Source organism: Poecile atricapillus, chromosome 21 (genome assembly GCF_030490865.1).
Source record: "Poecile atricapillus isolate bPoeAtr1 chromosome 21, bPoeAtr1.hap1, whole genome shotgun sequence".
Lineage (NCBI taxonomy): Eukaryota > Metazoa > Chordata > Aves > Passeriformes > Paridae > Poecile > Poecile atricapillus.
The window spans coordinates 3,680,261-3,703,657 of record NC_081269.1 but is presented as its reverse complement, the minus strand read 5'-3'; the positions used below and the strand labels follow the sequence as shown (position 1 = coordinate 3,703,657).

Below are 23,397 nucleotides of genomic sequence, written 5' to 3'. Positions count from 1 at the left end.
TGCGCGGGGCCGGGGCCGAGGCTCCGCCGCTTCCGGCCGGGAGCGGGGCCGGGAGCGCGGCCGGGCGATGCCGCTGCCCGGGGCCGGGCCGCCCGGGGCCATGGGCACGGCCGTGGGGCCCATGAGCCTGCGGGAGCTGCTGCTGGCGGCCGAGGCGGGCGGCGCGGCGGGCGGCGAGGAGGAGGTGTGCGTGGTGGGCATCTTCGGCAAAACCGCGCTGCAGCTCTGCTCCGAGAAGGAGGCCCTGGTGAGCACCGTGTGCGACCGGCAGGTGTTCCCGCTGTTCCCGGAGGAGGATCCCGAGCTGGCGGACGGCGCCGCGGGACAGGATGGGGACCCGGCCACAAAGGACTACAACCAGCTGCAGGCGTACTACAGCCAGGAGAGCCGCGTGCTGTACCTGGTGCTCACCTCCATCTGCGACACGCCGCAGCTGCTGCGCGCCTGCGGGGACCTGGCGGCTGCCGAGAACAGAGAGGCCGGGCCCGGCCACCCCTCCGGAGGCCCGGCCCCGCTGCCCCACGCCGAGGCGCACGAGTTCTGGAAGCACCAGGAGAAGCTGCACTGCCTGAGCCTTCTCTACCTCTTCTCCGTGTGCCACATCCTGCTGCTGGTGCATCCCACCTGCTCCTTCGATATCACCTACGACCGCGTGTTCAGGGCGCTGGACGGGCTGCGGCAGAAGGTGCTGCCCTCCCTGAAGGCTGCCATCAAGGACTGCCCGGTCGGCAAGGAGTGGAAGCTCAACTGCAGGCCATGCCCTCCACGCCTCCTCTTCCTCTTCCAGCTCAACGGGGCTCTGAAGGTGGATCCGCTGCCAAGCAGGGGTCAGGACCCCTGTGGTCACCTGGAAAAGCCACCCCCCAAGAAGCATTCCCCCAAGAGGAGGCTGCAGCACGCTCTGGAGGATCAGATCTATCGCATCTTCCGCAAGAGCCGGGTGCTGACCAACCAGAGCATCAACTGCCTGTTCACCGTGCCTGCCAACCAGGCTTTTGTGTACATCGTGGCTGGTGGGCCTCAGGACGGAGACGATCCCGTGGCCATGCTTCTCGACCAGCTCAGGAGCAACTGCACCATGAGAGAGACTGACTCGCTGCTGGCTCCCACCCTGTCAGGACCCAGGAGGTATCAGATGATGAGGCACGGCCGGCAACAGCTCTCCTTCCATGCAGAGAGTAGCAGCTCCAGCTCCAGTTCCTCTGGGCAGCTCGTGGACTGCACCCTCAAGGAGTTCTTGTGGCAGCACGTGGAGCTGGTGCTCAGCAAGAAGGGCTTTGAAGACAGTGTGGGGAGGAACCCTCAGCCCTCTCACTTTGAGCTCCCGACCTACCAGAAGTGGGTGGCTGCAGCTCTAAAACTCTACGAAGTGACCATCGAGGGCAAAGACGATGACCCGACCTGTGGTGAGCTGAGCTCAAAGATCATGAGCAGCATCAAAGTTTTGGAAGGCTACTTAGACATCGACACCAAGTTCTCCGAAAACCGTTGCCAGAAGGCTCTGCCCATGGCCCACAGCGCCTACCAGTCCAACCTGCCCCACAATTACACCATGACAGTGCACAAGAACCAGCTGGCCCAAGCCCTGCGTGTGTACAGCCAGCACGCCCGAGGCCCAGCCTTCCACAAATACGCCATGCAGCTCAACGAGGACTGCTACAAGTTCTGGAGCAACGGGCACCAGCTCTGCGAGGAGCGGAGCTTGACTGACCAGCACTGCGTGCACAAGTTCCATCTGCTCCCCAAAGCAGGTAAAGATGTGCACTTGTGCTTTGGTTTCATGCTTTACTTTTGTATCTGCTTTAAAATGTCTTAGGCTGAAAGCACCGACTCTGAAATGTTGTGGAAGATGAAAATTTGCAGCTTTGAAGCGTCTTGTTCAAGAACTGGATGTGGCACTCGGTGCTCTAATTGTGCTAATTAACTAATTGCTCTAATTAACAAGGTGGTGACTAGGCAAAGGTTGGACTCGATGATCTCCTAGGTCTTTTCCACCCTAAATGATTCTGTGATCATCTCTACAGTGGGATCATAGCAGAGTGGCTGTGCAGGTTTCCTTTATGTTGAGTAATGTTTAGGAGCCAGTCCATTGTTAGTAGTAACTCCGATTTTTGTAGTTACTCTGATTTTCTGATTTTAGTAGTAACTCTGATTCTGTCTTACTAAAAGCAATTAAAATTAATAAATAAATTAATTAATAATTTATTATAATTATAATTTATAGAATAATTAAATAATATTATAATATATAATATTATATATAATATATTGTATAATATATAATATAATATTATATTATATATTATATAGAATATATTATATAATATATAATATATTTTAATATATGACAATATTATATAATATTATAATATATTGTAATATAATCTATAATAATTATAATTTAATTAATTAATAAATTAATTAAATAATGTAATTAAAAGCAATTACAATTCTAACAAGAGGAGTGTAAGAGAAAAGTTCTCTAAAAAGCATAAGCATCCCCCTTTGTTTTAAATAACCTGGTTGATCAGGGAGTCAAAACTGACTTCTGCACGTTTATTGTGGGCAAAAGAACTTGGAGACTTCAGGAAGAGATTGTAAAAACAAATAAGATTTTGGTTTAGTGGTATGACCTCCACTGGAATTTTGCGTTATTTAAAGTGGGAAAAGGAAGTTGCTTGACAAACTGGTGGCAAATCATTTTGCATATGTGTATAGCAGGGAGGGAGAAATGGATGAAGGGAATAAAGAAAGTTTTGAATGATGAGCAATTTGCCCAAGGTTTGATTGATTTTGCTTTTAGGGGAAAAGCCAGAAGCAGACAGAAATCCTCCAATTCTGTACCACAACAGCCGGGCTCGTTCCACTGGTGCCTGTAACTGTGGAAGGAAACAAGCTCCTCGGGAGGACCCCTTTGATATCAAAGCAGCTAATTATGATTTTTACCAGGTAACTGTTAGGTCTGTTGGTGCTTCAAGCTGTGCTTTTGTTTCATCTGCAGAGTCTATATTCTGAAGTGACCACAAGTTTCCTCTTAACCTTATTAACTCTTTGATTGGGGAGACATTTCAGCCAGAAATGGGCTGACCAGTATGTGCAGTTCCAGTCTTTACCAGTGCACACACACAGGAGCAGCTGTTAATGCACCTGTTTACACTTGGAATGTGTTGGTTCATGTGAATTTTAAATAATCAGGTCTGTGGGCTGTGTTCCCACTGCTGCTTTGGTTCTCATGTGGTGCAGACCTCTTGAATCTTAATTGTAGCTGCTGAATGTTGTGACTCTGAGCTCCCTCATCTCGGGGTAGATATTAAACCACATTTTCTTTCTCGCAGCTGCTGGAAGAGAAGTGCTGTGGAAAACTGGAGCACATCAACTTCCCCATATTTCAGCCAAGCACACCTGACCCGGCACCTGCTCGGGACGAGTCATCACCCGCCCCTCTGGAAGGCGAGATCGAGAAACTCAAAGAGAAAGAGCCTCAGACTCAGGGAGAGAGCACAGGCCTGAGCTTAGCTCTGAGCCTGGGCCAGTCCACAGGCAGCCTGGGCACTTACCCACCTGATGCCCAGGGTGGAGGGGACAACACAGAAAGCCATGGGCAGAGTGGGGACTCCAAGAGTGAGAAGAGGCCGAGCCTGGTAGATCGCCAGGCGTCCACTGTCGAGTACCTCCCTGGGATGCTCCATTCCAATTGCCCCAAAGGCCTTCTGCCTAAATTTTCCAGTTGGTCACTGGTCAAGTTGGGGCCTGCTAAGGCTTATAACTTCCACACAGGCTTAGATCAACAGGGCTTTATCCCAGGAACAAACTATTTAATGCCTTGGGACATTGTCATCAGGACGAGAACTGAAGATGAAGGAGACTTAGACACCAATTCCTGGCCTGCACCCAACAAAGCTGTTCCTGGGAAAAGAAGCGCGGTGGTGATGGGAAGAGGCCGGCGGAGGGACGACATCGCTCGAGCTTTCGTAGGGTTTGAATATGAAGATGCCCGAGGGAGGAGGTTCATGTGCTCAGGGCCTGATAAGGTGATGAAGGTGATGGGAGGAGGGCCGAAGGAATCTGCCCTCAAAGCCCTCAATTCCGACATGCCCCTGTACATCCTGTCCTCGACGCAGGGACGGGGCCTCAAGCCCCACTACGCCCAGTTCATGAGGCTCTTTGTGGTGGTTCCTGATGCTCCTCTGCAGATCACCTTAACGCCTCAGGTAGGAAGTGCAGGAGGGAATCTAGGAACAGCAGAGGCCAGGGTGGTTGTGGAAACATTAATTAACAAGGGGGACAGCAGAAGGGTGTCAAGAAACTCCAACTCAAACCAGCTCCAGCCAAGACAGTCATTTCCAAAACTATCTGTTACATAAGCGCTTTGGATTTCTTAAACTTCAATGTGCCAAATTTATACTTTGTATAAAGTAAGTTTACAAAAATATTTTATCGAGGATGAGTTATTGGCATTCTCTGCTGTAATAATGGCTTTTATTTTTTTAAAAAAAAAAGCTAACAATAACTCTTTAAGAATGACTTTGTCATTTTAAATGTCATGGAGAAAAGCAGCTCCATGCAGACTCATTGCTCAATTATTATTAGTTACCATTTGAATTTAGGAGCTGGAAAAAATGTTAGTTTTCTTAATTGGAGAATTCTTCACCATTTCTTCCACTTTTCTTTTAGCACACATTTGAAAAAACTCCATTTGAATTTTATTATTTTATAAGGTAGTAATGATGTTTGATTGCCTACTCAAGTTTTCTTTTGGTTTTAGGTTCAACCAGGGCCACCACCCTGTCCTATATTTTACCCTGAGAAGCAGGAAATCACCCTTCCCTCTGATGGACTCTGGGTGCTGAGGTTTCCCTACGCCTACGTGACAGAACGGGGACCCTGCTTCCCTCCCAAAGAGAGCCAACAGTTAATGAGCTACAAAGTTCTCCGAGGAATACTGAAAGCAATTACGCAATAAGAATGGTTTTGGGTGAATGTTTTAGTTTAAGAAGGCCATCTTCAATCCAATTCATGGGTTTTGGTTCCCCAGCAGTTGTCACTGCAATTGTGTGAAACCCCCACGGTATTTCACTGGAATGCTGTCAGATTGGAAATAAAGTTGATATCAAAGCAAGAAAAGGGATCTGAGACATGTAAATTTTCATATGTAAAAAATAAAAGCTGGTTTCATAAAGTGCTGATCCTGTATTACTGGATGTTTTGATTACAGTGCTTTTCCCCCTCCTGTCTTTTTATATACCTATTTAGGAATTTTCAAAAATTCACACTGCATGAAATGAAGAGTTTACTTTGTCATATTGAGGCAATGATTGAGCAAAATATTTTCTTTTTCTGGACAAGCTATTTGTATGTAAATGATACTTTTAATGTGATGATGGGAGAAATCATTCTGTCTTAAAAAAAAAAAAAAAAAGATACTGCAGTTGTGTTGTGTATTAATAGCAAAGCCGGAAACTGCTCACCTGTATCAAGTAACTCTCAGTATCAAAAAATCAGTCACAGTAAATCAACTTTTAGCTGAGGTAGGATGTATTAGTGACAGTGGCTGTATGCTGAGACCTAATTTTATTTCTAGAATATTTGTTTCTAATTAGCATGCACACAAAATTTAATTTGCCAGTTTGCTATAGTACAGTAATGAAACTGTATGACTGGAGCTGAGACCTGGTTTCTGCTCAGCATACGTCTCTGAGGGGCTGGATGGGGAAAACACAGCTCTTCGTTTGGAATGCAGCATTTGGGGTTGGATTAGATGGTTTTTAAAGATCCTTTCCAAGCATTCCATGATTCTGTGATCTCTCAGGGGCTGGGTGTGAGAAACATTTGGAGTATGACATCGTGGGGGGACTGGATGGAGAAAAGACATCCCTTCCTTTGGAATATATTATCTATGAGGGGTTGGGTGTGAAAAATTCATCCCTCCTGTTTGAAATACGGCACAAGGGGCTGGACTAGATGATGTCAAAAGATCCAATCCAACTGTTTCATGATTTTATCACCTCTGAGGGGCTGTGTGGGGAAAGCGCATCCCTCCCATTTGGAATATGACTTCTCTGAGGGGCTGGCTGGGGGAAGCACATTCTTCCACCTGTGAGAAGAGAGCCGGGACAGCCAGGTGAAAAATAAAAACGTGTAATTGAGAATTACCCCACAGCATCTTCGAAGTGGTTTTTTGACCGCACCAGCCCCGCCCATGAGGCGGGCACTGGGCGGGGGTGTGGAAAACACATCCCTCCACCTGCGAGCAGGGAGCCGGTGGGGGAATTAAAGCGTGTAATTGGCAATTACCCCCACAGCGATTGTGCAGGAGCGGCGGCTGCGAGCAGCCCCTCACGGGCAGGCGGGAAGGGAGGGAAGGGCGCGGGGCCGCCGCGCCTGCGCACTGCGCTCCTCCCGGCGCCGGGGCGGCTGCGCGGGCGCAGAGCCTCCGCTCCCTCAGAGCCGCTGCTGCCTCGGAGCCTCCGCGTCCCGCAGAGGTTCCGCCTGGCCGGGGCTGGGACAGGGGCACGGACCGCGGCAGGACGGGCCGGGGCAGCCGGTGACAGGTGCAGGATGTCGGCCACGCTCTACCTGCTCTCCACGCTGGGTGGATACGTCCTCACCTCCGCGCTCCTCCTCAAGTGCCCGGGGCTGCTCCACCGGCCCAAGCGGCAGCGCTTTCGCTGCCGGCACATCTCGCATCGCGGCGGTGAGTCGGGGGCGCGGGGATGAGGGGAGGAGATGCGGGAGCCTTTCTGCTCTCTGCCGCTCCTGAGGGACGGTCCCCGCCCGGCTTTCGGCGCTCAGGGCTCCGCGGCCCCCGGGCGATGCTCCCTCACGACCCCGGGGCGCTGCTCTGTCCCCCCGGGCACGGGAGAGGCGTGAGGGGCTGCGCGGTGTCCGTGGCTTGCAGCGGGCTCCCTTTAAACCTTCCTCCCGCAGCCTAATTTTAGGTGCCACCTGCTGACCAGTGCCTCGGTTCAGCGCGGAATTAATCTCCGAAGTCCAACCGCGCCAGCCGAAAATCAGTTTTTCGGTTTTTTGTTTTTGTTGGCTATTTTTTTTTTGTGTGTGTGGGGCCTGATGTTTTCCCTCTCAAACACGTCTATATTTTTTTCTTCTAACGATTCTTTATCCTGGTATTTCTCTCCCCAACCAGAGGGGCGTCTGGCTGTTGCTTAGATCAGGTACAAGAGATCAATTTTCTTACCTCTGACCGCCTGTTTGCTTTGCTTTCTGCTTTAAGGGGAAACAGAATTTGCTGTGACTCTGTTCTTGCTCCCCTCGGTGTTGCAGGCAGACAGTGAATGGCTCAATGCCCTGGTAAAACCCATCCTATTTGAGAGTCAAGCATGTTGATTCTGTCTAAAATAGCTAAAAGAGGTTTTTAAGTTACTTCTACCTATTCTAAAGCCCTGGGAGGGGAAAAAACGCACAGAAAGACGTGTCTTTCTGTTCTGTAGAGATCAGTTCTGTGCTTTTTATTGCTCCCTCACTTAATTTTTGAAAATAGTAGTTTGCTAGTAAATATTTTCTGATATTCTGTGTGAGAGATGTCTGATGCTGAGTTTAAACAGTTTTCAATATCATACAAAGTGCCAGTTTGTGCTTGATCACAGTTTTATCCCGTGGTCCTTAACAAATCCTGCTGCCTTGAATTATGAAACTACAAAAATTGGAGCTGATCTCTTAATGATTTTATTCCTGGTACTTCTTTCATTAAGTTTATTTGATAGTTTAAGTTTCTTTATTACTGTAGCTGTACGTATAGCATAAAATGTAGCTTCTGGTGTAGAATATCTATATTATCTGTTGCTTGATATTTGTATTTTTTCTTCAGCAAAAGAAAAGGTTCTTAATGGCTTCCCGGTTTGTTTGGCTTTTTATTTGTAGCCTGTTAAAAAGTTGCAGGCGACTTGGTTGGAACTTGGTATGATCCCCTTAATCTGTTCTCACTCCTTTGCAAGGACCTTAGTTAAGATACACAGCTCTAAGCCTCGAATGCGAGTGCTTGGGCCAGTTGCTCTAAGCTCCATCGGAACAGCAGGAAAGCCTCACTTAAGGGAGGATTATTCCTCAGGCATTCAAAGTGCACGGTCTGTGAGTTGTTCCTGTGAAATCCACCTGAGGCAGGAGGGCAGCCCTGAACGTTGCAGCCTTTTGCTCATCTGAGGCTGAAGATCACTCTTGCTTTACTCTCCTTGGTGTTTACCTTGTAACATAAATTCCTGCGGGACTTGAGTTCTCGAGCTTTAGTCATGCTGTAGCTTCAGACTCAGTGTCAGGTTACCTATTGCATTACTCAGCTTGGGAGATCAAGGTAATGCTTGCTTGGCTTTTTCCTCTCTGAGATGAAACCTTCTACCAAGTTTTTTAAGTCTAATTTCGCTTGCTTTCTCGTTCAAGAATTATCCACCTCATTTTGTAGAATCATCCCTGAATTATTTCTTCATTTTGGCATAATTTTAAAATTGGTCATTTCTGAGAGCAATTACTGAGTCTTGATATTCTGTGTTGGATTTCTCTGTTGATGCCAGCAGCCCTGGATTGCAGGGTCTCTGACAGAGGGGTAGCATGATGATTTTTGCACAGAATAATTCAGATTGGAAGGGATCTCTGGAGAGCTCATCTGACTAGAGCAGGTTAACCAGGACCTGGTCCAGTTAGGGTTTGAATACATCCAGAGATGGAGTCTCCACAACCTCTGCAGGAAACCAGTTCCAAAGTTTGATCACTCTTACAATAAAAAAGTTTTCTTTTTACTTACATTTATCATCTGAATTGCAGGTGTTTAAATTTGTTCCTATTCCTCTTGTCCTTTCTCTGGGTACCACCAAGGAGAGTTTGGCTCAGTCTTCTTCACTTCCTGCAATCTGATATTTACATCTGTAGGATCCTCCCCAGCCTCTGCTCTCCAGACAAAATAATTCCAGCACCTTCAGCCTCTCACTGTACACGAGAATCTCTCATCCCTTAATTTTTGCAGCCCTTCCATGGACGTCCATGTCAGTCTTGTGCTTTAGAGCCCAGAACTGGATGTGGTGCTCCAGGTTTCACCAGTGCTGGGCAGAGGGCAACAATCACCTCCCTTGACTTGCTGGCCCCAAAATCTTCTGAGGGTCATCTCCTTGAACCAGTGCTTGGTGTTGGCTCCCTCTTGTCCATGGTGGTGCTTGCAGAGTGGGAATGTTCCCTCTTAATGTCTGGATGTGCCATTTTGGCTGGAGAAGGTCAGTTCCTCAGAGGGAGTGCAGCAGCACATGAGCCCATGAAGCTGAAGGTGTGTTTGAGGAAGTGTCAGAAGCCCTTTGGTCAGCCCAGCCTTCTCACTTTTCAGGGGAGAAAATTACTTGGGTCAATCAACTTCTGTAGTTCCTTTTTCTGCGTGTGGTTCCTTTTTCAGCTGATCTCTCAACTTGGTTCCTCATTTCCCCCAAAATGCTACAAGTGAGGCATTTGACCCACCACCCCCAATATGTCGCCATCCCTGGCCCTTGACCACCTCCCTGCCATGTGATTTGTCAGATCAGCCACTTAAAAGTTTTATTTTTGGAACTTTCTGCCCAGGAATGTTAGGCTACTCATGCCTTGTTCACTAATTGAAGACTTGACTCAGGTGTTTTTGCCCTTCCCTTACGCTTCAGGATGTATGGGCTGGATTACCACAGTTGATAAGGTATCTAAAAACCTCAATTATTATTGCAGTTAATTTGTAACTAATCAGCCAGGTCTTGTGCAGGGGTTTCCCATTTGTTAGGCAATCACCAGATGGATACCATGAGGTTTTTGTGCTCTCCTTTGTCCCTTGGTTCACTTTTGCCACTCAGCTAATTCAGAGTTCTACAGTCAAATCCCATAAAATACTGGTGCATGTCTGATCACAGAAGCTGCTGTGGACTCACCATATTGTTTTACATTAAACCCTGCAGATTTTTGTCATCATGGTTTTAAGTTAAGTCTTCCATTTTGTAAACCTACCTGAGAACAACAATTTTAAATTGGTGATTGTGCATTGCTTTAATTAAGTAACTGAACACAGGCTGAGGTAAGTATATCCTGGTGAGGCCTTGTTAATAGGCAAGGCCTTAATTGGAGCTCTTATAATTGCTGTTTACAAAGTCTATCATTCATTACTGTCAAAGTGCAGTTAAAATTTGCATAGATGTCTTCATCAGCACGTGTATCTTCCTGAGGTTTTGTTTTTCAATCTATATTTCCTATTTTCTGAGGTGGGGAGAAGGCACAACCTTTTCCAGTCCCTAATCAGACTCATTTTCAAAGATTTTTATGCAGAGAATGCTGGCTTAGGTGCTGCAGAGTTTAGTCCTGCCTGAAAGAGAGTTAAGTTTGCTTGTCCTTTCATTTCTTAACTGAAATTGTTGTGTTTCATTCCTTGTGTGAGAGACCTCCCTTCTCCAGCAGCACAAACCTTTATTGACATATCTGTGCTGTTTGGGAAATATCCTTGCACTGAAAAAAGAGGTTGTCACCTATTTGAGCATCAGCTGGGTTATACATTTAGGGAGTGTCAGCTTTAGAATGTCTTGGGTGCTTTAATTCATAGCTTTTTGTTGTTTCTTTTCTCTTGTTACACTTCCCACCAACTCTCAAATAGATTTTTGCATGTCCCTGTGCCTGTGGGGCTTCTTGCCCTAGCTAAATACCTCTGGTAAAATAAGCACTTTGGTTTGAATATTCAAAGTGTTACACAAATCCAAGATAAGTTCTTTTTTAAAATCATTTTACCTGGAGAGGGTCGTGTATCTCCAGTAGGTTGGCAACAGAGATTTCTGCCTTGAGCTTCATCCTCATTTCTCAAAATACATATATTTTTAAACCTGTTATTTTTTAATTAGATTTTCAGTGGGATTGAGGGGAGGAAAAGGATTTTGTGTAAGTTTTATTTTTGTTATTTCTGTAGGTGCTGGAGAGAACCTGGAGAACACAATGGCAGCCTTTCACCAGTGAGTACAAAAGGATGAGAATACCTAAATGAGGATTTCTCAGTGTCTTTAGTGAGTGAAGCAATTGAGGGAGGTGGGACTCCATCAGTTCTTTGGGATTACAATGTCCTGTTTCTGAAAGTCAGCTCTCTGGATTGCCAAACATCCACTCCAGTTTCACCAGAAGGAGTTGGGATACCGCAAATTATGGTCTGTGCACAGTAACAAATGGAAATAAACCCTGAGGCCTGAGCTGTGCTAGCCAGTAAAATAGCAAACAATACTGTGCTTAATGGTGATTACCTATTAATCTATTAATTTTAATAAATTATCTATTTATTTATTTGTCACTATAAAGCAGAAAATGCTGCTGTTTGTTTTTTTTTCCTGCCCTCACACTCTGCAGTCACGCAATGTGTGAAAGCCTCTTACTCAGGGGTTTAAAATGGGGTTGGGACCAGAAAGCCTTTTAAGCCTCCAGCATTTAAGTAGTGAATTTTAACGAGGCTCTCAAAGGCATTGGAAGAAGAAGCATATCTAAAACTCCAGCTGCTGCTGAGAAGGGACCACGTTATGTGGGCTCCTCTTTGTTTTGTTTGGGGTTTTTCTAATTTGCTTTGTGCTAAGGAGCCTCATCAGTTTGCTGTTTCCCTGCAGCCTTGAGGGGTGCCAGCTTTCCCAACCAAATAAAAGAAAGTACTGCACTATTTTCTATCTCCATGGAAGCTCAGCATAGTTTTGTGTGGCTTTTTGGTTTTTTTTTTTCCTGCTGGCCTGCCTTTTTTCAAGTCTGCTACCAGACTTTCTGAAAGTGCTTCTTTCTTTTTAACCACTTCTTAGTTCTAATTTCATATCATACTCATTCTGTACATGAAGGGCTCTTGCAGTGGAAGTTACTCTATAATCTATTTTTATTTTATTCCCAGAAATAAGCAGTAATACTTAGAGTTAAGGGCTGTGCTGGGGATAATACATTTTGTGATAATGTTTTTCTGACTCTCTTCTGCCCATTTTAATTATTTTACAGCTATAGTGGAAAAAAATGCATTGAGGTCCAGTTTTTGAACTCACCACAGCTGCCAATAGTGAAGTTCATCTGAGTAAAGAGAGCCAGGGTACCTCTGCAGGAAGCAGATCTATTGCCTCTTGTTAGGAGTGGAAACTCTTCTGGCTCCTTTTGGGAAGGGGTAAAGGCTTTGTCCTTCCCATTTGCTCTTTCCCATCTTCCCAAGTAAAGCAGCAATAGGAAAGGGGTAGAAAAGCAGTGATCTGGCTGGTGAAAAATGGTCAGGATTGGCTCAAACAGCTGATAAGAGCTGATCAATTTATAATCCATCAGATTCTGTGTGAAGCCAAACAGGGTGTGTCTGTAGGAGCTGTTCCTGCAGGTTTGCACAAGTAGGAATATTTGGCTGTTGCTGTAGTTGAATCCAGAAGAGAATGTGTGTACAGGGGGAGGAGGCCTTAGCTGGTAATTTCAGTTTCTGTACTGCTTAAGTTACAAATATTCTGGAAAGAAACGATGAGTTTTTGTACGAAAGACAATTCTGTTCTGTTAGGTAAAATGCATAATAGATGGGGGGTGGGCTATAATTTTGTTCTACCATATTTAAATGCTTCAGTGGTGGTTTTAGATTATAAAATAATAGATTTTAAGCAAGAGCACTCTGACCCTAATTTGCAAATGCGAGCATACCTCACAGCATGAGTTCTGGAGCAGTTGGATCTGAATCCACAGTGATGTTCTGAATCTGGAGCCTTCTCTGGAGCAGTGTGAATTTGACAGAACTAACTGATTTCCAGCTGGGAAAGCTCAGCACTTGAGGAAGCTTATTTAGCAGTGAGCTGCTTGTAAGGGCCTGGCAAAGTCTCAAATTTGTTAACAAGGAAAGTTGTTGTTCTCTCCTTTCCATGCAGCATCAGCCCTGACTTTCTTAAGCAAGAAATATTGCTAATAAAATCTGCTGGTGAAATGATAAAACATGGGAACATCTACAAATTTGGCAAAATTTCTCCTGCAGCAAATTTGGAGTTGCTTTCCCTCAGGATGGAAAAAATCACCCAGTACAGCCTGTGATTCTTCCATATGTAACAGGATTTTGTTCCTCTCCTAATTCTTAATTAGCAGCACTGGCAAACAGCTCACAAATTGGCTTTAATTTGTCAGGCCTCCTTCATCATTATCCCAGCTGGACCAGAAATTGTGTTGAACACTTTGGGGAGCATGTTCTGATTTTTTTTTATTTTTTTTTTTTGGTTTGTTACTACGTTTGTAGATATTCATGGGCTGTTTTCAGCAGCCAGTAAAGCCCATGAGGAAAAGGCTTTTACAGAATTTACAGAGCTTTGGGTCTCAGGTAGGCACAACTCACAGGTGGTGTAGGTTTGCTCAGAGGTGGATAAAAAGGTTTTGAAGGAAGAGTTCAGACTTTTTTTTATCTGTCTGCTGGAGTGACACCTGTTTTCTAGTTAAATGAGCAATTCACTGCCCATTGCAGTGAAGTTTTGGGGGTTTTTTTTGTTCTGGTGTGAGGTTTCTTGTACTTACTTTTCATCAATATCATTATTACTTTCTGCTTTTCTTACACCACCTATGAACCAAACTAATATAGAGTGGATTTGGGGTGGGATTAGAGCTTTTCAAAGCAGTGGGTTGGAACGGGAATAGCTATTTTGCTTTGAAAAATATGACTGGATGTTTAGTGGTTTATTTCCTTTTTAATTTAAATTTAAACTTTTTCATTAAAATAATAGTTTAAGGTTGTCTTGCTACCCAATAAAACAGCCAAAAGCCTGAAAGTCCCACTGCTAATTTCCTGATCCAAGCTTTCCTGATTAATGTAAATTAAAAAAAAAACACCCAACCAGCTTTCACACCCCTGTGATTTGTTGTTTCTAACCACAAGTTCAATTTCTGTTTTCAAAACCTCACTTCCTCATGTGGGCAGATGTGCTGCTGCTCATAAACACCCCACTCCAAATCCTGAATCAATCCTTTAGGAGCAGATTTCTCAATCCTGGGGTGGCAGGCTGCAATCCACAGGTGAGCTTCCTAATTCCCATGGGAGACAGAGCCAAAATTCCCATCTCTGCTTCAAGAGCTGTTGTTTATTCTTGCATCAGCTTCCCACTGCAGCAGAGATTTTGAGGATTCCTGTTTGCTCCTTGCTTTGCAGCAGGATTGTGAGGATTCCTTGCACCATTAAAGCATCCAAAGTCCTTCCAGTGGGATTAGTTTATGGAATGTGTTTGCTTTGGAGCTGCACAAAGCACTCGAGTGGTTCAAGGCAGCCTTTCCTTGCAGCGCGGTTAATTTGGGGACGGACATGTTGGAGCTGGATTGTCACCTAACAAAAGATGAGCAAGTGGTTGTGTCCCATGATGAGAACCTGAAGAGATCAACAGGAGTTGATGTCAACATATCTGACCTCAAATACTCGGTGAGTTGAGGAGAAAATGGGCTGGAGGAGTGTTGAAAAATGCATTTGTGGGGTGGGCAGGGGGCTCTGTATGTGCCTGGTGCTCAACACCAAAGGGAAGGATTCATCTCAGTAAAAAACCCAAACAAAAAAAACACTCCTAAACTAAACCACCCTCACTAAACTCCCTGTGCAGTCAGAAGATCACACCTGGTACATTCCAGAGGGTGATTTACTCCTCCAGTATCAGGTTGGGTGAATGCCTCTGGAAATTGGATGTTTTGTCACACTGATTGATGGCAGAGTGACAAAAGCTCTTCCTGGTGTGGCCAGCTTTTTAGTGGGAAAACTGGGAGATTAATCCCCCCCTCCCCCAATAGTGGAATTTTCAGAATTCTAAAGACATGTGGGAATGTTTTGCCTTATTCAACTACAGGTGACACAAATATAAGAAATAGATTTGTCAAATAGTTCAATTAATAGTGAAAGTGGTGCTACTAAATCCATTTTTTGGATGAGAAGATAAGTGGCTTATGAATTTTGGTCTTTTTGGAGGAGGGTCATGATTATATTCCTGTATGTGAATTGATGTTCCATTCCTCTTTGTTTTTAAGGAACTTCCACGCTATCTCTGCAAGTTAGATGTCACCTTTCAGAAAGGTAAGATGTTTGTCTCTTGCTGTTTCAGTTTTCCATTTTGTAGCATGGCAGTTTCCTGCTTTGGCAAAGGGAATAGAAAAGTGCATTTGCTTCTCTCAATATCATGACAAAAGTTTCAAAAGAAAAATATCCTGTCTGTAGAAACCAATGCAGTAGTTACTGTAGATGTGACTTGGGGTTCAGAAGGAAATTTTGTTCTCATTTGGTCTCTTTCACATTAATCTCGTTGCATTTGGTGTGTGGTAACTGAGCCTGTATTTGCTATTTCAGGATTTTAACGTTGCCTGCACTCCTACTGTTGCTAAATAATGAGTGAATTTCATGAAGTTAAAACCTGAATGTGCAACATGCTCAGGACGTTTTCATTATGGAAATGAGCTTGTCATAGTTAATTATGGCTGAACAAAGTCATTTTTTGTTTAAAAACGTGATTATCCTTGGAACTTTATACTTTTAGTAGCCTTTTAAGGTAACAAATGCTCTGACATTTCTGCTTTTATGTGTGGTTTGTTAAAAGTGGCCACAGCAGTGACAAGTTTCTTGTTTCCCCAGAAAGTCAATGTGAAGGGACAGACAATCGTATCCCACTCCTGCAAGAGGTGTTTGAGGCATTCCCAGAAACTCCTGTCAACATTGACATCAAAATGAACAACAACGTGTTGATCAGAAAGGTACATGAGAATCTGCTGAACTGAGAGAGAAGGCAGGGGAATGTTGCTGATATTCCAGAAGTTTTTTTGGAGTTGTGGCAGTCTGTGATACCAAGATCTGTGTTCTTGGACTGCGTCACCCTTCACATGTTGTGTCCTGCTCCCTGTGTGAGGTAATGCAGGAGACAGAGAAGGGATCTTGTGCAAGATATTCTGTAAAAGCTCTTTAGGACCCTTCATCTGGATGAGAAGCTGCTCCAGCACTGCTGGAGACATGTTTGGTTTGTACCTCATGGGAAGGGTCTGCTTAGAGAGTGTTGCTCTCCAAAGCAGCATAAAAACATGATGTTATTGTGCAGATGTGTTCAACACAGAGGGAAATCTTTCCAGCAAACACTGTTTTGTCATTTAGGTTCCCTAAATTCCTTAGGGATTTTTGTAAGTATAATCTGTTGTCCAGAACACCTCTTTAATTTCCCACCAAAGCATCGCAACCACCTTATGATGGGAAAGAGTAAAGAACTCTTTCCTAAAATGATTTCCAGAGCAAGCAGAGTTTCAGTTAAATAATGCTGCACTTAATTTCCAGTGACTCCATGTGAGAGTTGTGCTTTGTGTGCTGCAGGTCTCAGAGCTGGTGAGTCAGTACAAGAGAGAGCATCTGACCGTGTGGGGGAATGTCAATTATGAGATTGTATCCAAGTGCTTCAAGGAGGTAAGGCTGAGTCCAGCTAAGCTTTGTTACTGTGTGCTGACAACACCTACAGAAAAGCACCCTGCAAATCAAGATTTAAACAGCTGAGCCAGGCTTCTACTTGTGGTGAAAAATTCTGTGCTCGGATTGTGTTCTGCTTGCTGTACTGCTAAAATAAGAGAAGCACAGTTGACACCCCTCTACCCTGCCATAAAATACTTGAAGAATTAAGCTTAGTCATGTTTTATTCTTGTTTTATGAAATTTAGGGCATTAGAATTTTATGCCCGGAGTTCTTAGAGCCTGTTTTTCACATCATTCATCTGATAAAAAGCAATTTTTCCAAGGATTGCTGATTGTCTGTTTCTTTGCACAAAAATAATGGATGTGGCCACTAGTGGACACAGTTGCATCAGCATAAAGCTGTTGTTTCACAGCTCTAATTCTCCTCCTTTTTGTGCTGAGGAATTTTACAGTTTAGAATTAAATTAAAATTGTGCTTAGTCCAAGGGATGATGCACCTGAGTGAAATCAATTTTGTTCATAGTTCAGTCTAGCTGATTATTTCAATTTATCTGTGTAGGACAACACCCCATTTCCTACCTGAATAGCAGTTAGATTTCTTCATATAAGGCTGCTTAATCTTAGGTGTGAGCAATTGCTGAACTTTAGACATGCATTGATGAGCAAATCTAATTGCAACTGAGTCAAAATCTACCAGGATAACTGAGAATCTCTTTCCTGGTTCCTGCAGAACTCTGACATTGCCACCATCTTCTGTGCCCAGCGTGTCCTCCTGCTCCTTGGCCTGTTCTATACTGGTCTGCTGCCATTCATTCCCTTCAAGGAGGAATTCTTTGAGATTCCCATGCCTTCCATCATCCTCAAGTGAGTTACAGCCCAGCAGTGGGTGCTGCACTGGCACCAGTGTAAAGCAGGTGAACCCTGATCCTTCCTGAGCACTCCTTTTTTGGGCTGAGGTTGCTTTTCTGTTGGTTTAGGCACTTTTGGATATTCCTGGGAGAATTCTGTGTGCAGTAGTACGTAACAGTTCTGTACTTACAACTAATTCTTGCTCTTTTTTCCTCTTTTCTTGAGAACAAATTTGTCTGATAAGGCCAAGAGACAAGTTAACAGTAGGGTGGATATGAGATTTCACAATCTTTCTCATTCTTCACTCAAAATGCTGCAGAATTCTCATCTCTGCTGCTTCTCTTAAATGTAGCTCATTTCTCTTGTGTAACCCAATTCTAAGTCACTGTCTTGAGCACTGAAATTACTGCTCTAATTTGAGCAAGATTAATTCTTTATGTTCCTTTCACAGGAACATCTCAACTAACATTTTAATATGTGCTCTGGTGATTTTTGGTTTCTTCTTCTTCAACAGGCTGAAAGAACCAGAGAAGATGTCAAGAAGCCAGAAATTTGTTATCTGGCTGGCTGACACGTAAGATTTTTGTCTGATTAAATTTTTATTTATATTTTGCCTTTATATTAACGCTTGACTCAAGCAACTAAGATTAGCTATTGCTGTATCTATGTGTTGTATATTTTCAGTTTCTTCCAGCTTTTCATCAGTGCAGGATAAATCAGATTTAAATCTTATGTAGGTGTGCTTTATGCTTTTATTTTCCATACAGTGAAGCTTTCTAAGGTGCAGTAACAGTGGGAATTATTCCAATTGTGTCTGTTTAAGCTTCTGTCCTTAAGTGTGCTCATCTAATTAACATGCAATTAGATGCAGAATGCAAATTTCATGGATGTGACTGTTTCATAATGTTGTCAGAGGAGAGACACTGTTTGCCTTACAAGGAACACTTTGCATTTTAAGAATATCTGTGCTTCAGAGGGGGTTTAGTCATGGGTTTTCAGTGACTGCAGTGTCTCCTGACATCTGTTAGTTTAATTTCTCCAGTGGCCAGGACAATTCCATGTCTTTTGGTGGGAAGGATAAAACCTCTCCTGAAAGCAGAGTGGTTGGTTCATCAGACATGGTATAAGGTACCTGCAGGGTGAAGGATTTCTCTGCTGGATTTGATCTTCAGCAGGGTTGATAACATGAATTGCTTGAACTGGAAGTTTTCTAGAATTGTATTTCTCTTGTGGACAACCCTACATACTGTATGGGAACTTCATTGCAGATCATCAACAGACACTGAAAATTCCATATATAGTTGAAGGTGTTAATTAATCTCCGTCTCCTTTCCCAGGCTGCTGATGAGGAAGGCACTGTTTGACCACCTCACAGCTCGGGGCATCCAGGTACAGTGGGACAAAGCTAAAGTGAGAATTCAAACCAGACAAATACAGCCTTGAAAGAGGTTCCTGTTCCCCCCAGCAAGTTCTTTGTGTTTCTGGGACCATGAGTTGCTGTTTGGTTCCTGAGCAAAAGCTGCTGCTGTTATATTAGCAGTGCTCTGGTTGCAAAGGAAGATTTGTACACTTGGGGGGAAAAAAAGAGTTTTTCATTTAAATCCCTTGAAGTTTAGGGCTTTTTCCTCCCACTTTAAACTTAACCAGTTTTGGAGATTTTATAGGCTTATGTGATGTGGGGCTTTCACAAAATAATACTGACTCTTAGAAGGCTCTGAAGTCTCAGGTAGTGGAGTTACCATTAAAATGTCTCTCTTGGAAGATGAGGGAAAAAGTCCAGCATCACAGTGTAATCATTTCTCATTTTAAATATGCAACAACATCTCTCTCAGATCTAACAATTTAGGTTAAAAGTCACCTTTAAAAAAAATAATAAATTAGTATTTCCTATAATAACTTGGTTGTTGTGTCCTGTTTCATAGGTGTACATTTGGGTACTGAATGAAGAACAAGAATACAAGAGAGCATTTGATCTTGGAGCTACTGGAGTGATGACAGACTATCCAACAAAACTGAAGGAGTTCTTACATAATTACCCAGTATAAAGGAAGAAAACTGAGAAAGTCCTTCCAGAACAGATTGTGAGCCAAGGATTTTCCTCATTAAAGAAATAATTGGGGGCAGCATGCACAGATCATTTTTGATGGAAAGATGTAACTGATGATCTGCTACCTTGTTGTCAAGTCACTACCTAATGTAAAGGTTGTCTATTTATTTTAAAACTTTAATTACATAGTTTACATTTGTAAATAGCTCATTTAGCAACAGCACACTTCACAAATGGTGATGATTAGCAAGAGAGTTGCCTGATAAAGGTACTTGTAGATAAATAAGCATTATCTTACCTGTCACAAGTGTTCCTAAGCAGCTGTCAGGACATGTCAGTTATTACAGTTATATTGTAGTGAGCAGAAACTGAAGAATTTCTGAAAGTGTAGCCTGTGTGTTTGCATTTCTTGTGTTGCTTTTATATTTCAGGTAACTTCTAGAGCAAGAAAAACAGGCACAGGAGAAATAGCAAAGCAGACTCTGTGGCTGGCCAGGTAGTGTACTCAGTGAAGGTGGTCACTTCGTAGCCAGAATTAACTCAGTATAGATTTATTCCATTATTCTCACTGACAAGAATGTTGAGTTGGAACTGGATTTAGACCCTCTCTGAGGTGATATCAGCACTGTGACTTTGGGTCTAAACACAGGATTTAAATCAGGATCTGGCTTTGACACCAAGTTCCACTGCAGACTCCAGGTTTGGCCCTGGCCTGCCTGTCATGGCAGTAATTGGATTTCCAGGATAGAAAATTGCACTTGTTATAGATTACACTCATTTTGAAATAGCCTTTTCACAATGTCCTAAAAGTATTTTGCACATTTGTGGTTCTTGATGAATGGGAAGTTGTTTTTTAGGGTGAGGGACCAAAGAAGATTTAAGTTTGGTCTGGAGTTTCAGGGACAAATGAAAACGTTCCTATTAAATGAATTCGCCCAAAGCAGATTTTAATGTGTATTTATAAAGGGAGGAAGTGTCAATCTAGAATGTATGTAGACTTCAGTCTTTTCTCTCCACAAAAATACATTCAGTATCCATCAAATTTATGTGCATGGACATGGAAATAACTGGCAAAAGCCAGGAAACCCCAGGTATGATGGAATGGGCTTAGGCAGGAAGGTATCTCTGGAAGCTTCCCATGCTTTTGTGTCCTTGTGAGCAGGAGTTACCCATGTTTCAAACAGGTTGGAGCCTGCAGTGCCCGTGTGCCTTGGTGTGCTCTTGTCATGGCTGGGAGTTCAGGGGTTTGATTACTGTGGCTTAATTACACCCAATGTATAGAGCTCAGTCACTGAATCATCAGATGCTCTCTCTAAACAAGAGTTTTGGTCCAGCAATGTCCACTTCTTGATGGAACTTTGTGTGAAAATCATACATCTTAACAATAAACACAGTAGCCAGATGTGTTTTTACTGAAAGGAGCACCCACTGTGCTAAAAACTGGTTTTTAAGTCATTTTTTTCCCCTTGTTAGCTCAGATTTGGGAGGGTTCTTGTTTCACCCTCCCTGGCTGCTGTGCCATAGTTATGATTGTGGAACAGCTTTAATGTTCCACTGCCTGTCAAGGGGCTGTGAGAATGCCAAATCCATCTGCATGGAGAGTGTTTGTTTCTGCACCACAGTTCCTTTCTGAGGAATAGGTCTGGATGAAATGGAAAAAAACTGCTGCATTTAGGATTCAAGTGAACATGTGCTGATGGGGGCAGATGAGTTAATGTTGTCCTTTTGAATATCTGCCTGGTGAAGATGACTGCAGATTCAATTTCCTCCTAATTTAATCAGCCTTGTTGCTTATTGAATGGAAGAGAGGAAAATGTAACTTCCTAACTGTTCATGGGGGGAAAAGGATGAAATTATTTATTAGGTACTAAGCTTTCTGTTTCCCTTTCAGACCAGTTCTGTCTGGTCACATAAGTGCTAATAATCAGTCAAGTCACAGCTCTGCCTGCTTTTTACAAGTCACAGAATAGTTATGGATGATGTTCCACATGCAGCTCAGTAAATTAAAATTCCACCTTTCTGTCCTGTTCTGGGTTTATTACCAGTTTGTAGCTCCAGATAGTTTTTATGCAATGTGGGTTTTTTAAACTCAATTTTATTGCTATTGAATTTCTAAAACATGCACCAATATTAAGATGCAAATATATTTTAAAGAATACTATCAAAAACATATTAAAACTTTTTGTTTCGGTTAGGAAGAGCTAAGTTTTAAAATACCAGTTTTGATCTCTGATTTACTTTGTCTCAAGTTTCCCTCATCACTCAATAAATAAACAATTTTCCATTATTCTGTATTGAATGAAAAAACAGAGATACTGAAATGACAGTGTTTTATATTTAATTTTAATTTATTTTAATAGTAGAGATGGAAATTTTTGCCTTCTAAAATTCTCAACACATATTTCAACCACATTTTTTGTCAGACCAGTGTTTTTATATCTGATGGAGCTTCTGACTGTGCTGTTTATACATTGACCTCTCTTGGATAAATCTGCTGCTCAATATCTGAAATTTGATTGGGAGGGAAAGGGTCCAGTGCTGGAAAAGCTGCTGGATTTATTCATTCACCTGTTTGGGATTTAGCACAAGAGCTCAGGTTTGATCTCATGAGCCAGACAATATTCCATGGATGAATCCCAGCACCAGTGCACAGGGCTTAGGCCATGATAACTGTTTGTAACAAAATATCCTGGTATTGGGGTAACTGTAAAACATGTGTTGTATCCAATCCTTGTTTTGAATATTCCAGAACTCACTGTGTGATTTTTAAACCACTTGTACAGAAAAGCTTTTGTTGAGAATGTGCACAGCTGTCCAGGAGGATGTTCAGTTAATCTCTCTCTCTCTGAGGAGAGATTCTTTTCAGGTACTTTTAACTCTAAATATTGTTTTAACACTGTGTTCTCAACCCTGTTTCAAGCTGTTTTATGTATGAAGGATGACTGCATGTATTTCATGCACTTTTAATTTGCAGAAAGTCTCGTGGACCTCTCTAGCTCCAAAGCTATGCAGTGATTTTTCTTTTCATGTGAAGAAAGATTGGATGCTTTTGAAATGTGACACATTAAAACATCTTTACTCACAAAAGATCTAAAACTGAATACTCATTAGGTGTGACTTCTTTCCCTAAAAACCTAATTTCTGAGAGTGATTTTGGGTTTACAGTGTTGTTGGTTTGAGTTTGTGTTCACAGAAATTCCTCTTGCAGCAAGTTTGTCCTTTCTGATGATCATAACATTTCCTCTAGTCCTAGAGGAAAAATTTCCAGCTTTCCTACTGGATTGCCATTAAATTACATTAAATATTGGGTTTTAAGGTCAAGTGTAATTTTAAAGCCTTGAGGGTTCATATTTAGGTAAGAGAGGTGAAGTTGGGGGTTTGTATGTTACAATATTTAGTAACTTAAAGGATTTTTCCAGCATGATGAGAAGATACTCCAGATGGCTCTGGATGCTGTTTGATTTCTTAAAACACATCCCAAATGTTTGGTAAAACAGAAAAAGGAATTGGAGTGCATTACAGAGTCTTTTAACATGGAAATGTGGTGGCACCTGGCATAAATCCACAGTTCAAACAGATTTTTGAGAACTTCACAATTTATTTTGCAAGAAAGCAAGAAAGCTCGAGGTGCTGATTATTTTAAAAAAAATCAGGATATATATATATATATTTTTTTTAAGTTGGTTTGCCCCTGAAAATTCCCTGTGTCTGTGAAGAAGGGATGAATTTTGGTAGGAAATAAATATTAATGTTCGGTCCTTGCTCCCTCCTGCCGCGGGAGGCCGCCACAGCCCGCGCATTCCCGATGGATTTCCATAGGATCCATCTTCCACACAGCCATTCCCGGAGCCCGGCGGGATGGGGAACCCGCAGTGCAGAGCTGCATTAAAAGCAGATGATGCTCCTTCAGTCCCACATTCGGAGGTTTTACCATCGGTTTATTAAGCTGGATTTATGGAAAGGGAAGTTCCTAATTCTAAAATCTGGATTATTGCTGTGGAAAGGGAAATGAGGGATCAGCTGTAAGGGGTGGTTTTACAGCTGCATGGTCATGGCTTGGTGATTTTTGGGGCAGGATGAAGCACTGGGAGATGCTGGCTGGTTTTTTGTTGGACCAAAAATAGGGA

The 23,397-nt window shown here is 43.1% G+C and overlaps 2 protein-coding genes across 2 annotated transcripts; both read left to right on the top strand.

The window, feature by feature from the left end:
• Positions 1 to 16: 16 nt before the first annotated feature.
• SMG8 (SMG8 nonsense mediated mRNA decay factor) lies at positions 17 to 5,179 on the top strand. The gene is made up of 4 exons (XM_058854539.1): positions 17 to 1,751; positions 2,804 to 2,949; positions 3,336 to 4,211; positions 4,766 to 5,179. The coding sequence occupies exons 1-4, from the start codon at positions 68 to 70 to the stop codon at positions 4,961 to 4,963; spliced, it is 2,904 nt and encodes a 967-aa protein (XP_058710522.1). The 5' UTR covers positions 17 to 67; the 3' UTR covers positions 4,964 to 5,179.
• Positions 5,180 to 6,404: 1,225 nt separating this feature from the next.
• Positions 6,405 to 22,371, top strand: GDPD1 (glycerophosphodiester phosphodiesterase domain containing 1). The gene is made up of 10 exons (XM_058854537.1): positions 6,405 to 6,694; positions 10,907 to 10,949; positions 14,233 to 14,368; positions 14,962 to 15,007; positions 15,560 to 15,678; positions 16,283 to 16,372; positions 17,105 to 17,238; positions 17,738 to 17,797; positions 18,561 to 18,612; positions 19,146 to 22,371. Exons 1-10 carry the CDS (start codon positions 6,559 to 6,561, stop codon positions 19,266 to 19,268), a joined length of 939 nt encoding a protein of 312 aa, XP_058710520.1. The 5' UTR covers positions 6,405 to 6,558; the 3' UTR covers positions 19,269 to 22,371.
• Positions 22,372 to 23,397: the final 1,026 nt, after the last annotated feature.